The 15,487-nt window shown below is 47.7% G+C and overlaps 1 protein-coding gene and 1 long non-coding RNA gene across 4 annotated transcripts in view; one reads left to right on the forward strand and one right to left on the reverse strand.

The window, feature by feature from the left end:
• Nucleotides 1-1,354: 1,354 nt before the first annotated feature.
• Nucleotides 1,355-15,487, reverse strand: part of LOC307104700 — a 94,730-nt gene continuing 80,597 nt past the window's right edge. For both annotated transcript variants that reach the window (XR_013813925.1, XR_013813926.1), the window contains one exon: nucleotides 1,355-2,749. This is a non-coding gene — a long non-coding RNA (uncharacterized lncRNA). The remainder of the gene's footprint in view (nucleotides 2,750-15,487) is intronic.
• Nucleotides 5,487-15,487, forward strand: part of TRAF3IP2 (TRAF3 interacting protein 2) — a 28,012-nt gene continuing 18,011 nt past the window's right edge. Inside the window, exon 1 of one of the 2 annotated variants that reach the window (XM_079779725.1) lies at nucleotides 5,487-6,971. In XM_079779725.1, coding sequence (XP_079635851.1) covers nucleotides 6,112-6,971 — 860 coding nt within the window. In that variant the 5' untranslated portion in view covers nucleotides 5,487-6,111. The remainder of the gene's footprint in view (nucleotides 6,972-15,487) is intronic. The other variant, XM_079779724.1, reaches the window with a different exon arrangement.

Genomic DNA, 15,487 nt, shown 5'->3' on the forward strand with positions numbered 1-15,487 from the left:
CAGGAGCCGTGCTGCTTCCCGGGAGCCGCGCAGCTTCCACGGGAGGCGGGCCCACTGTCTCCTCTCCGGGCCTGCGCTCTGCCACGGAGGCTGCGGGCCGGCCCCCCTGTCCCCCGGAGGCCTCGGTCGCTCTGCGCCCACTGCCCAGTGGCCCTCCCCGTGGCCGGGGCGGAACGGTTGCCTAGTCGCCGTGGCGACAAAGCAAGCATTCCGCCAGGCCGCTCACGCTGCCCACTCTCAGTGGCCGCCCCCCCCAGGACTGGGGGATGCCAGCGGGGCTGAGGAGACCGGGTGCCGCCATCTTGTGGCTATGGGCGCCGCCATCTTTGTGACAGAGTGACAGTTAATTTGCATATTACCCTTTTATTAGATAGGATTGCCAGTGCACGTCATATGTACCGGCCAGTCAGTCAGTCGGGCAGTTGGACAGTCGGACTGAAGGTCACTTAGCCTTTTATATATATAGATTGTTAGCATCCAGGTGTAAAACCAGTGAACATAGTGTAGAAAGAGTTCCCAGACCAAAATAATAATTTTGCTGGCCATGTGACCTTAGGAAAGTTACTAAAACCTCCCCGTGCCTCAGTTTCCCCATCTGTAAAATGTGGCTGGTAATAGTACCTATCAAATAGGGTGGCTGTGAAAGTGTTGTAAAAATAATAACAAAATAACTTTTTATTTTTTGAGAGCTTGATATGGTCCAGGCCCTGCAGTCAGCACTTTATTTACATCTTCTAACCTCACAGACGCCTAGGGAGCAGGTGTTGCTAGTTTCCCCATTTGACAGAGGAGAAAAATGAGGCCCAGAGAAGTTAAGTAATTTTCTCAAGTTCACACGTCTAACCATGCAGCTGGCAGAGAAATAGTTTAAACCTAGGGGGGTTGACTCTGGGGCCTGTGCGCTGAAATACACATATTTCCCCACATTCTAGAACCATGTGTTGACTCAGGGCAAGCCCATCTGGAAGACAGCAGGCACGGTTAACTGTGAATGTGCACGGCTTGTTTCCCACACGGGCCAAGCGGGGACTGGTGGGCATGCAGAAAGGGGGTGGGGAGGATGCGAGGAAAGAAGCTTTTCGATGAACTGTGAGATCAGAAAGGTCGTGTTGTGAAGACTAAGAGGCTCCGTTTCAAGAAATGAATATAATTTAAGTCAGGGTGTCCTGAAGGAGAAAACGGGTGCTGGGAGCAGACATCAGCAAAGAGTTGGAGGCAGCTCAGGGGGTTTGAGAGAATGGGAGAGGGAGGGAGGGAGGGAGGAAGGGAGGGAATGGAAAATTCTATGACAGGGACACCAGGGAGCATTGTCACATGGGATGTTAAATCGGCTGCCATCTGGGGTAAGATCTTATCTGCAAATCCAGGGCAGAGTAGAGGAGCTAAGAGGAAGGTCCCAGGCCAGAGGCCGAAAGGAAGCCACAGAGAGATACCTGGGCAGAGAAAACGGGCAGAGGGATTTGCAGAAAGGTGGGGTCAGAATCCAAGAGCTAGAACCACAGTTCACAGCCCAAAGAGCAGTGGGTTCCAGAGAAGGAAAATAGTGTCTCTCGGGTCAGCTCAGAGAGAGTCAGAACCAGACTGGCCACACACTGTTTCAGCCTAGTTGTGTGTACTTGGGATTGGCCTGCATTCCTAGCTTGTGCCCACCCCATTCCCACCCGGGACATGCTCTCCCTCTCCTGGGTGGTCTCAGCAGGGCCTCATTCCCACCCGTTCTAATCTTTGTGAACATCAGAATCACTAGTAGAGCTTCTTTTTTTTCTCTCTCTCTTTTTTAATCCTTTAAGTAGATGCATAGACACTTGGTACAAAATTTAAAAGGTATAAAATGCTCTGAAAAGCAAGACCCCCTCCGGCCCCTGTTCCCAGTCATCCAGGTCCTGTTCAGAGGCGACCGCTGTGCGGGTTTCTGACGGGGTGGTGTGCGCACATACAGCTCAGAGGGTACAAAGGGGAGCATCCTCTGCCTCCAGCTCTTCGCTTTTTTAACTTCACAGTAAATCTTGGAGACAGTTCCACACCAGTTCACACAGCACTTTCTCAGTCTTTTTGAAAAGACACAGTGTTCATTGTACAGCTGGACCACAGTTTAAAACATCAGACCCTTTTTGGGCATGTGGCTTGTTTCTACTCTTCGCTGCTCTACACACTGCTGCATCGCCTATCCTCACGGCCGCTTCATTTCACAGGACTTCATTTCACATATCACCGGAGAGGAAATTCTTAGAAGCGAAATTACTAGGTCAAAGGGCAGCTGGTTACTGCCAAATTGTACAGGTTACACTCCCCTTGGCAAAGTATGAAAGAACCTTCTTCCCAGTGGGACTCAAACAGAAATACACAGGAGCCCCGGCCCCATCTCAGCATCTGGGGGTGTGGCCGGGGCCCCTGTGCTGTGCTCAGAAAGAGGATCTGAGCTGGAAGCCCCCTCGGGCTCCCGCCCACCTCCAGCCTCTCCCTTCCCGCAGGGATTTGCCGTGGTGAGGCAAGCGTGTCTCCAGGCCCGACAGGCTCAGCGTCTCCCAGGCTTCGGAGCTCCGCATTCCTGTCGGGGTGATGCCAGCATGGGGGCTCACGGGGTCCTGGCTGGCAGGTCTCCTGTCCCCCTCAGGGTCAGAGCCTTCTTCTAGGTCCTAGCTAGAAGACAGGGGCTCCCCCCTGTAATCCAAGTGTCACCCTTGTTAGCCGGGGACTGGAGCACAGGCCTTGCACGGTTACCACCATGTGGACATCACATGGAGAAGTCCTGGAATGAAACGGGAAAATGGAAATGGTTAGAAGTGGTGATGTACTGAGGGACTTTTTTTTTACTATGTAGTCTTTTTACAATATTGACATTAAAGACCAACAAATAAAACTGCCAAGAGCTGGAACCACAACACAACCCGTTACTCCACCAGGGTCCTCTGATGTGGCATTTTTGTGTAATTGTTCTCTGTGGCACCCTCAGGAGGGTCCAGGGCTGCGAGGCACCCACCTGGTAGGTGCAGGCCTGCCCCACCCTCTGCTGTTCTGGGCGAAGCTCTGAGGAGACATGACTAGACCAGCTGCCTTGCGGTCACATATTCCTGCCACACTGGGTGGTGGGGTCACCTTTATTCCGTAAGAGCTATTGTGATCAGCTCTGCCCGTGGGTGGGACCTCTTAGGCATGGCCCAGGCCCACCTTGGGGCCTGACACTGAGTGGGCACTTAATAAAATAGTAGAGAGAAGGAAAGCGAGGAAGCGGGAAGGATACCCATGTGGTATAATTTAACAAGCCCTGAGGACTTGGTCCACCCAATACCCCCTGCTGCCTCTCATGGAGCCTGACATTCTCGCTGTTCCTGATGCTGCCAGCTACATGGGTCTGTCACCTCTTCAAAATGGGCATCAATCATTGATTCACTCAACAAATATTTATTGAGCACCTACTGTGTGCCAGGTGCAGTTCTAGGTACTGAGAATATAGCTGTGAATAGAGCAGTCAAAAATCACACTTTTAAAGTGTGCACTTTGAGTTTTGGTGGGGGGGTGACAAACAAAGAATGTATTAGACACTTGTATTTATAATACACACCTTGTAGTATATACGATGAGGATAACTGCTAGAGAGGACAGTACAGCAGGGAGGAGAGTGAAAGGGGCGTGTGAAAAATTTAGAGAGGACAACCAGGGAGGCCTCACGGAGAGTGACAGCGAGGAAAGGCCTGAGGGGAGAGAAGGAAGGCCATGCAGATAGGTGGGGGGAGAGTGTTCTGAGAAGCAGGAACAAGCGCAAAGGCCCTGGGGTAGGGCCTTTGGTTTCCTGTTATTCGTTTTGTCTCTTGGTCTGGATCACAAGCAACTTGAAGGTAGGGAAATGTTTTATACGTCTCTAGAAATAATTTTGAGTCTCTTTTGCTCCATACCCATTTGTACTCTTGAATAGGCATTACCTATTGTAAAAAAAAAAAAAATTAATTAAGTGTATGCCTAAGGAGGACACCCAGCATAGAGTTGGACACATAGCAGGTTTCACTAATTATTTGCTGTTTGGATATTTGATAGGGATATGTTTAAAACATCAGGGTCCTTTTTTTTTTTTTTTTAAGGGTTGTTAATCCCATAGTTTTACTGGGCGGCTGCTCATTACCATGCCAGGTGATTACCCCCCGTCCGAGGGGCCCTTTGTTCATTTCAGACCAGTTTTAACTGTAGAATCCCCACCGTAAGCCGGGCCTCAGATTTCCAGTTCTGTGAGATGTCGGCACTCGTCACCTTTTTTATTGGCTCCCTCCAACTCCCCAGCAGCTCCTCAGCTCGAAGAGCAGAATTTGCAGCTTTTGTTGTTGTTTAGGGAAGCACTTGTAAGGTTTTCACACTTGAAAACCCAGGGAGGTCATCCACAGTGGTACCTGAAGTGTGGGTGATGAGAGAGAACCGAGTAGCAAGAAAGGGCTGCCAGAATCCTGTCCTCTTGCTGGTTGGCTCGCTCGATGCCTCTGTGCCCTCCCATCCGGCTGTGCGCCCACAGATGCCAGCAGAGGTTACACAGCACTCGGCCAGCCCTTCAGAAAATGCTTGTGCTTCCTGACCCGCCGAAGAGCACGTTGGATGGCATCTCCAGTTTCACAGCTGTAGGAAAATTGTGAGAAAGAAAGGAAAACCAGCTGCAATGTGTGTGCTTTGGGTGGGTTCCTAATCAATGTGGGCGATGAGGTCTCTTTTCTGCAGAGCCCAGGGGGCAGGGGCACACACAGCCTAGGGAGCAGCCTGGAAAGGGGACAGTAGGAAAGTGGAAACCGAGGCAGGAGGGAGGGCCGGCCCGGAATGAGAGGCGGACGTTTTCGGCTGTGCCGGGAAACAGGTCAGAGGTGGTTGGCAGCAGATGGGTACGTTTGTTACCAAGTGCGGGTACGGAGAAGTGCTAGCGTGCATCTGGCACTCGGTGGAGAAGCCGGCTGAGGCGGCTTCCTATAGGCAGGGAAGACCCATGTGGGAGGAAGGTGCTGGGCCACCTCTGCTCCGAGGGGGAGCATTTTAAAGCGCGTGCTGTCTTGTTGCCATGGGGTTGGATACAGGGCTCTGGAGAAGGCAGATTCATATTTTTCAAATTTTGTCTTAGAACAATAGTTGGTGTACATCGTGGCTTTAGGCACGGTGAGCCCTCGGTAAATGTTTGCAGTTGAAATGATACACGGATTCAAAATAGGAATTCCAAAGCCCACCCCTGCCGGCTCCGCCCCTTTCCCTGCATGGTGTTCGAAGTCCCCCTGTGCAAGGCCTGCATCGAGCAGAGCAAACCGCTGAGATTTGTTGTTTTTCTCTCTCCTTCCCTCCCACTACACCTGCTCTGGAGCCACCTACAGACCTCCTGTCACTCCCCCCCCCCCCCCCCCCCCCCCGCCGCCTCCCTTCCCCTGCAGCCTAGGCACGGGGGGGGGGGGGGGGGGGGCATCTCAGCCAGTAAGGGAGGGCTAATTGTCTTTCTCCTTCCGTAATGTTGATGAAGAGCTGGCTGCATGGCCCGAGGGCTGAAGGCTAGTTTAGCCAACTCTGGCCTGCCCGGCACAGCCCGGGTGGTCCGCTGGCTTCCAGGCAGGCACAGGGCCCGAGGAAAGTAAATCCGCTAAACAGCCGAAGTGGAAAATGTCACTATGACCTTTCTGTCAGTGCTTTTAAACACAGGCTTTTTAAATTATTATTATTTTTTTTTATTGTTAGGCAATAAAAACTCTCCCTCTCACATCTCTTCTCAGCTTAGTTCCATCCTCAAAGACCACAGGGTAGCAGCGCCTGGTGTTCCCTCCACACGTTTCAAACACCCGCGAGTGCACACGAAGCGGCCGCACCAGGATTCAGTTCCCTTCCTCCATCCTTGGCCTTTGACGTTCATCTGTGTCTTCCCCTGGCGCTGTCTGCCACACGACGGCCCAGTCACATGCGTTGAATCGCCTTCCAGATAAAAATATCCTAATAAGTACGAGTGCCTTTGCCTGCAGGGTCAGTAAACAGCTCTGTGTGACTGGGGCTCTGCCAGCACAGTTGGTGCCACACTCCTGTTAATCCAAACCATCCCCTCGGCGAGGTCCCTTCAGGCCGTGAAGTAGGCACTCCAAAAAGGGATCCGGCTCCTTAGGCTGCGGCATGTTCTCTCTCGTTTCAGAAACTACCATGAGCCGAAGCATCCCTGTGGAGGTTGATGAATCAGAACCATACCCGAGTCCGCTACTGAACCCCATCCCAGAATATTCCCTGCAAGAGGGATCAGACCCCTTTGCTCCAGACGTAAGGAACATGGCACCCAACGGCTCGCCTGCGCCCCAAACCCCTCACCATTCCTCGGAAGACTTTTCTCAGGCTCCCCCTCGCCTGCATCTTGTAAACCACCAGGGGCCTGTGTCCCGGCAGATCACCTGCCTGCGCGCCAAAGTCCTGGAGGAGAGTGAAGACAGCTTCTGGAGGAGACATCCGGACCCGGGCAAAGATCTGCCCTCGGACTCCTCTGCGGCCGGCGAGCCGCAGCCCGAGGCTGTGGTTGGTGCCTTCTCCCCAGAGCCCCCGTTTTCATTTAGGGAAAAGCGTCATCCGTGGCTGGGGTCTGCGCTCTCAGCAGCTTCTCCTGACACTGGCCATGGCTCAGGCAGATCGGACCCAAATGTACAAAATGCCTTAGCAGACGCCTCAAGCAGCAGCCAGGAGATGGTGCAACGGCCCCAGGCCCACAGGCACCGAGCGGCCCCAGACCTGCCTACCATAGACACGGGGTACAATTCCCAGCCCCAGGACGTCCTGGGCATCAGGCAGCTGGAAAGGCCCCTGCCCCTCACTTCCATGTGCGACCCCCAGGACCTCCCCAGACCTCTCAGGTCCAGGGAGTATCGTCCGTTTGAACCTCAGAGGCCCCCAGCGTGCGCTCAGATGCCGCCTCCCCACCTTTCCCCGCGTGCTCCGTGGAACCATCAGTACCAGCGTCCAGGAGGTCCCGCTCTCCAGGTGCCATGTAAGTGAGATTTCCCTCCCCTGGACATTCTGGGCTGGGCAACCAAGTAACGAGGGCCCCAGGTCAGTGCCTCGTGTCCGCAGATCAGCAAACAGGTCAGGCAGGATGCAGGGAGGGCATTTCGCTTCCCGGAGGGCTGTCTGTGTGTGGTTGGATATGCAAGAGGCTTCGAAAGAATGCTTTATCTTAGCCCAAAACCTGTCCCGCTTGGAACCGGCGTCTCTCGGTGCCTTTAAGGACAGAAAAGATTCCTCTGTGTAGTTAATTTAACTGAAACCGGCCTAGAGGCAGGAGATGGACTAATGGACTTCTACAAAAGGTACTTGTTGCCCTAATTCTTGGGCATCGGAGTCTTCCTTCTCTTCATGCTTCCGCCCCATCTTAGATTAGGCAGAGAAAGGGCCTTTAGTGAAAAAAAAAACCAGAAGGTGCCAGAATGTCACTGAGACCCTGGATTCATGCCATTACATGGAGATCAGATTGCTCCTGTGATTCTGCTGCTTGAATCCCCTTGGAGGCCTGAGCCATCTGCCTCTACCCTACCTTCTAGCCACACCCCAGGACGCAGTCGCTGACTTGTCTAGCTGTTTCACATCCCAAGTATTTGCCTGTGCTCCTTGCTCTGTCCAGGATGTTCTTTCCCTTCTTGTGCATGTGACCCAGCTCTATTCTCCTTTTTCTTTAACAGCTTTATTCACATCTAATTTACATACTGTAAAGTTCATGAATTGTAGTCTATTTACAGAGTTATACGACCATCACCATGTACATCTCTTAAGACTTTGCTCAAGTGTTCCCTCTGGAAACCTCCCTAGACCAGTTTCTCCTTCAGGCTCTCTGTTGCCTTCGTTTCTGCCTGTCAGGGCTCTAATAACCAGTCTCTCTATCTCTCTTTCCAAAATGCAAGCTTTTGCACATCAATAAAGATGTATTTTCAATCTATAATTCCCCAGCATTTAACACAGTGACTAGCATATCCTAGATTCTCAATAAGTTATTTCTGAATAAGTGAATGAGTGAGTAATATGTATCAGTGCATTAAGCATCTCTAAAAGTGATAAAATCTCAGACTGAGATGGAAGGTTCATCAAAGTCCTTGGTATTAAATCTCCACCGAGGCCACTGGAAAATAAAGATAGGGCTTTACAGATCAAGCACGGGGCTCTGAGATACGATACTTTTCTTAGCAAATAAACACTGTTCAAAAGGCAATTCAAGTGATATAAGAAGAGTCTGCCCAAAGGCCTGACACCTAGCTTTAAAATAAATCATAGAAATAATTACAAATGCTGTAACCAATCCGAGTCTATGTATTATACATGTACACTTAGTAAAGGTTCCTAAAGTGAATGGAACAATACAGCAATTAATGATGTTTTTAAAGGAAGGAAGTAGAGGAATTTAACAGGAGAAGCAGGTGAGTGTGAACAGGAGTTCCAGAATAAGGCCAGGAGATGTGAAAAGAGCAGGGCTTGAGGAGGAAGAGCCTCTGAGGCCTAAAACTGAGACCCAGGGGGTTGGATGTTGGGAAGTCACCTGACCTGGAGCCTTGGACACCACTGCCTGCTTCGAGTGCCCAGTAATCAGATGAGTGTGGTGGCTGGGGTTGAACCTTAAGTAAGAAAAATGAACTTTGACAGGGTCAGGGTTGCATTTATTTCTCAGTGATTTCCAAGTTTAAAGGGAATACTTTGTGAGAATAATACCACAAACTACTTTTAAAAAAACATTTATTATCTGCATGTAAAGATCATTTTTCTGATCATGACAGTAATATTTATTCACTCTCAAAATGAAAATATGCCCGAAAATTCAGTTCGTATCTCCATCACCCAAATATAATTCCTCACTGGGTTCTTTGACATATTTACTTCTGTTTCTTTTTTCTTTGTTTACACATTAAATGTAAACTCAAACTAGTTTCCAATGACATTTAGTGCACTACTTTTAACATCATTTTAAATTGCTGCGTAGTATTTCATCAGCTGGATCTACCAAATTGTTTTATTCTCCATTGTTGGACATTTTAAATAGTTTCCAGTTTTTTATCCAATAAGCCATGACATGACAAACATTATGTATGTTAAGTTGTTATCTGCATTTCTGACGAATTCCTTAGATGCATGTGTAGATGTGTGAATACATCGTCCAGGGATTTGGGATACTAAGCCCCAAGCAGGTGCTTTTATCTACTAACAGGATATGATGATAGACAAAGAAAGCATTGATTTATTATCATATGAGGGTCCCAGGAAGATCTTACTAGTTGAAAACATTTTTCCTGATGAAGCCTAAAGTGGCACCATAAGCAATCCAGTCTTTGGAGGTGAGCATTGCTCACCCTGGGCAGGCTCTTTTAAAACACAGACACTCCTGACTGGGAACACTTTTAGCCTCCGGTACCTCCTGACCTGATTTCTTTCATCAGGTCCCTTCCCTTTGCTTTCTGCATTATTTCCTTCTATTGAAGGGGAGGGAGGGAGGGGACACCGAGGATCCTGGGAGTGAAGAGAGGTGATGAAAGGCAGAGAGGAGAGAATTTGGACAGGAAAGGGGAACAATTCATAGAAAAGATACCAACGGCCAATAAGCATATGAAACCAAGCTTACCATTGCTAAGTTTAAGGACAGTTTATATGTGCAAAAATGTTAAAGATACCTTTTCCCTAATTAGGCGTACAAAATTCAAAAACTTTGACCACCATCCAGTGTTAGTGGGTTTTGGAGAAGGGAACACTCCCACCTGCTCTTGGTAGGAGTGTAATTGGTACAATGTTCCAGAAGGCAGTCCCGCGATTTAACAAAAGTTCAATGTGCTTCCTCTCTGGCCCAGCAGTCTCACTGTGGGAACCTACAGAAGCACTGAGCAAGCAGGTAAAAAGGCATGCTCAAGGATGGTTAGTAAAGCCTGTTGCATGAGAGTAAAAATAAAAACGAAAGTGCCTATCAGTAAGGGGAATATAAGTAATCTGTGTCGAACATACAGTGGACTAGGAGGCTCCTATTACAGAGTAAAATACACATTCTGACGTTTTTAAAAAAAGATTAAGTGGAAAAGCATGCAGTGTAGATTCTATACATGTTATTTTTTAAAACTGTATGTGTTTAAAAACTGCATACTAAAAACTCTGGCCCCAACCGTTAACAGTGATCATGGGAGAAGGGAACAGGGAATTACGAAGAGAGGGGGAGATTTTCCTTCCAACTTCATGTACTTTTGTTACATTTGTTATAGCAAGAATTACTTTTATAATTAACAATAAGTAAAAGAGAGAAAAGAGAAAAGTAAGGGGAAATGAGAGTGTACAGACAGGCTCACCCTGATTCACCCTGCATAGGCCTTGAATCATGGGGAAAAGGGTCAGGGACACCCAGGGCTTAGGGTTTTTCCTTGGGGCAATGCAAGCCCAGAATATTTTATAAGACCCCCAATAGCCAGGGCTTCCCGCCAGGTGGCTGTGAGTGTTAAATGAGATAATGTATTAAAGATACTAGGAAAGTGGCTGGGTTATGGTAAGCCCTGAATAACTAGCAGCTCAGTTACTGTTATTATTTCAATTAAAATCCTGCAGCACAGCTCTGCAGAGAGCTCCTCGACTTCCAGATCCCCTTTGCTGGTACAGATTTTAAGTATTCGAAGCATGTGTACAATGCTTAGTTTCATGTCGGGGCTGTAACTGCACTTAATTGCCAGCAAAACCACTTCAAAGGAGCTGTTCACCTAAGGGATGCTTGTGCAGTTGGAAACCATGGCTACGTGGTTCTACTCGGCTTTAGAAGAGCATTACTTCCTCCTCCGTTAATGAAAATATAAATAAATAATGATCGCCACGCAAATGGCATATCTTAGCCTTTGCAAGTTAAAGCAAAAATGGCTACCGGTCTCCCCTTTCATGTTAATAATAATAAAAAAAAAGTTTTCAAAGCAAGTGGAGAAGTGGAAATAAGCCTGTCTCTCTACCCCTCCCCACCCCCCTTTGGAGATGGCGGCCTGAGAGTCCTTCCAGGGAAGGTCACCAGAATAGAGATCATGACTGTGCAATCAGATGAAACCCATAATACAAATAAAGTAGAAAAAAAGAATGTATTAAATCTAAAGAGGCTTTATTTTACTATAAAATTCTTGCTTTCCCTACCAAGGAGACCGAATAAGATAAGACTGTGGACACATGCCTACTATTGCTCACGTGGGCCCCCAAAAAGTGATTATTTGCCTGTTAGAATGCACACACACACAAAAGTAAGGAAAAGACAAGCCAGATGGAAGAAATGATCAAGAAAGGAGCTGCCCTCCAGGAGCCACAGCTGCTCATAGCTGTGAGCGTTCCTGTAACCGTTTATGTTGGCTCTTTTGCTTCCTGGCGAACCTGCATTATATCATGATGTTTTTGACAACTTGAAAATCAGATTTTACTTTCTCTCTCGTAAACTCTTCTAATCCATTCTTAATAAGGAAGAAAAATGTTGAACGCTTTGTCTAATAAGTGGAAAACCTCATTAGGATTTGGCTTAAAAATTCCAAGTGGTAAAAACCCAGGAACGTGAAGACCGTGTGTACTCAGACCAAGAGGGTCATAAGATGGACAAATAACCCACCATTCTGGGCACCCGTTTATGATTGTAGGATTTGTAGCGTGTGTTGTGATTAAGACTGCCTCAGAATCGAGGCGTTGCCATGCTAACAAATCATTTGTCTGTCACACCACCCACCACCTTCTAGTCTTCATCTCCCACAGAATAAACTCTCTTGGTGAAATTTTAGACGGGGGAGGGGGGGGCAAGTTAGTGGGGGAGATATTTTGGGGCAGTTATTCTTAAGTCTACCATGTAGGTGGCTGCCGACTTGCACGCCTCTCCTCACACACTAACAAGTGTGGGTTTGTGTTTCAAAACAGACACCTACAGACACACAGATTTTCTTTCTCGCTCTACTTAGTTTGAGCTACTTAAGGGAACCGTATCCCATTTATCTGTGCTCACCGAGTGTCTAGCCATAGAAGATCAATAAATACTTGTTGAATGAACAATAAGAAACCTGCTCCCTAATTCCTGGGGAAAGGAGCAAGACCTCAGCATGAGAGAGCCCCTGTGATATCAAGCCTTAACAAGGCCATCTCTAATTGTCTCATGGGAGAGGGGCGGAATGGAGGGAGGTCCTTGGGATTTGGAATCAGAACTTGTCCATTCACTTATTTATTCAACGAATATTTGCCAAGTACACCGCTAGGCACTGAGTGTACATGGGTAACTACAACACATGGGCTTGTCTTCCACAGTCTACTGGGTAGATAAATAGAAATCAGCAAATAAAATAAGTGTAAGTGCTATGAAGGAAATAACCAGGTGTTAGAAGAGACATTAATAGACAGGGTGGCCAGAGGAGAATTTTTTTTTTTGAGAAGGGCACATTTGAGTTGAAACCTAAAGGATGAGAAGGTCAAGGAAGTAGGAGCTGTTAAGGTACCAAAAGCAGGGCTGCAGCGGCGTGAGCAGGGAGAGGCTTGATATGCTAGACAATGATGGATGCAAGGGCCATCGTAAGGAATTTGGATTTGATTCTAAGTTAAACTTCATTAGGAAAACAGAAAATTGAACTCTGTAATCCTGAACAAAGAACTTAGAACAGTGCTTGGCATGTATCAAGTACTCAATAAATGTTAGCCGTTGTTATATACATGGTACCCACCTCAACTAGTAAGCCTCCGTCAAAATAGTAAAACAATATTATCAAAATTTGAGCAATGAAAGATATTCATCTATCTACTAAGCATAGTTTTTATTTAGCAACTTTCCTACACAACCAGCCAAATGCCAGACAAAACCAAATTCCACTTACAAGAGGGAAAGCTTGTATTTGCTGTCCTCTCTGATATTCAGTATTTCTTTGTTTTAAATAATCAAAGGACAGCATGAAGGACTGTTCTGTCAGTACCCTAATTTAAAAACTAGATGAGGTGGATCATTTTGTCTGCTCACATAAACCAGTTTAAGTTTTTACTGTAGGTGGCCATTTCAGAAATGAAAGTTACAGCTAATCAAACACTTAGCCCACATGCCTTGGTGATTTTAATGATAAGATTTGTTGCTATGAGACAAAAACGTGTTGTGCGGGAAATAATCTGTTAGAGATCATATGACCTGGATTCAAAGGCTTTTGATTAACAGCACTAACATCCGCCTTCTGGAAAAGAAACAAGCCCTATGATTAGAGCTGGGTAGTCCTTTTAAAGCAAATAAAACATCATTAGCCACTTATTAATGGATATTGGAAGCAAACATTATTTCAAATATTAAAAATGTTCAAGCCCACCAACAAAGTTTCTCTTCTTTTTCTTTTTAATGTTTTTATTGACTTCAGAGAGGAAGGGAGAGGAAGAGAGAAATAGAAACATCAATGATGAGAGAGAATCATTGATCGGCTGCCTCCTGCACACCCCACACTGGGGATCGAGCCCACAACCCGGGCATGTGCCCTGACTAAGGAATCAAACCGTGACCTCCTGGTTCATAGGTCAACGCTCAACCACTGATCCACGCCAGCCTGGCAATTTTTCTTCTTTTATCTTGTCTTTCTTCTTCCTACTTTCAGAGAGAGACACTAAAAAAAAAAAAAAAAAAAAAGACAGCTAATGAGAGTGAAATAGATCAGTGGTCACCAACCTTTCGGACCTCATGGACCACCAGTGGTCCGCAGACCACCGGTTGGCGACCGCTGATCTAGATTACCCAAGACCTAGCAGGCAGAGTGTGGATGGCTTCTTTTAGTGAGTGAATGTGTGTGTGTGTGTGTGTGTGTGTGTGTGTGTGTGTGTGTGGAGTTGGCTTTGTAACTGCTCAGTCTTCATTCATTTATTGAGCATCCCTTGGTGCCTGCACTGTGCTTGGAGACATGATGGCAAACAGACACAGTCCATGCTTTCACAGGATTCTAGGAGGGAAGGCAGATAAGAAGTTGACAACAATCATGCTTACGTACATGCTAAGTGCTATGGAGAAAGTAAAATGGGTGGGGGTAGGGCAGCTGGGTGAAGGGGTGATATCTGAGCCTCTGAGCCCTGAATGACAAGAAGTTGATCCGTAAAGATATAAGGCAAAAACATTCTGGGCAGAGAGGATGCCAACTCAAGGGCCCAAAGGTGGGGACAAGGTTGGGGTGTTCAGGATGAAAGATGGCCACGGTGGTAGTTGGGGCTTGGTGAGCGTGTGAGAGCAGCATAGGAGAGACGGCCAAGAAGGACGGGGATCGGATTGTGCAGGGTGGATTTTAAGTGCAGTGGGATCTCTGGACAGCCTGGTTATGCCTACAGCTGGTTTTGTAAATGGTCCATTCGTGCCAGATTCATCTACAAGCAGGGCTGGCTTCTGCCTGGTGGCCTGCTGGCAGGGGTGCTTTTTCTAGCTGGGGAAAGGGGCAGCAGTCGTGACCTCCCTGCTGGCCTAAAACTCCAACTGGCCACCTGGACCCCTGGAATATATCTGACCTGCCCCAGGGAAGCTGCAAAAGCAAAACCTGCATAGTGTATCTTGTCCTAGAACACAGGGGTCTCTGTAGTCCCATCTCCCCGTTCTTAGAGATGCCCTCAAATCATGGTCTCCTTTATCAGCTGGAGGCTGGGGTAGACCCTTTAACCCTCTTCCTCTTTCTTAAGCCCCTAATGTCATGACCAGTCCTAAACAATTGTAGGGCAAAGGTTACAGCCAGGGCCAGGAGACAACCTGGGTTGGAGAAGAATAGTCACTTTTGCCAGAGGGATACATGACAGGAAGGACCTGCTAGTGTCGCAGGTCAAAGCAGACAATACAGTAGATTGAATCCAGGGAATCTGATGACGAGTGACTGGCTTGGGCACACTTCCAGGGCCACACAGGCAAGTTTCTTGCATCCAGACAGCGGAGCCCTGAAGGTAGCCACACTAGTGAACACACACGTTGTTTGTCTTCTTTTCCGTATTTGAGCACATTATTCCCCTGAATGTTCCCCTGGAAACTTGAATGGCTTCTGACTACCTACTGAACTAAGAATTCAATCATTAGCCACATTCTCACCCCTTACATTCTGGTTCCAACCTACCTTGTCTGTTACTTTATTGCTTGCTTGCAAATTTGATTTCACTTTACACCCCTGCATGTATCCTACCTACAGTGGGAAAACTCGATTATTACTTTTATTATCAGAAAATGAATAAAGATATATATTCATATATTCTGAGAAACAGGTTCTTTCTTGCCCTAACTAGCTATGCCTCCTAGATATCCAACTTCTTACGAGGGCAGAGGTGGCAATGCTTGGCTCACAGGAGGCGTTCACGGTTAATTTTGCAGGGTTACCCACTTAGCTCTCTCCAGTTCCCTCAGAGGCTGGGCCCACCCCTAAGGCACATCCTCACCTCTCAGATTTCCCACACTTGAGCCTGGGCCGTTCCCTCGGAGCTTTCCTCTCTCCCCTGTCCTGGGTCCCCTGCATCCCTCTTCTGGCCTTCCGTGCTCTTCTCCCACCTGGACAGGCTGCCTTCTCCCTTG

Source organism: Cnephaeus nilssonii (genome assembly GCF_951640355.1).
Source record: "Cnephaeus nilssonii genome assembly, chromosome: 9".
NCBI classification, from domain to species: Eukaryota; Metazoa; Chordata; class Mammalia; order Chiroptera; family Vespertilionidae; genus Cnephaeus; species Cnephaeus nilssonii.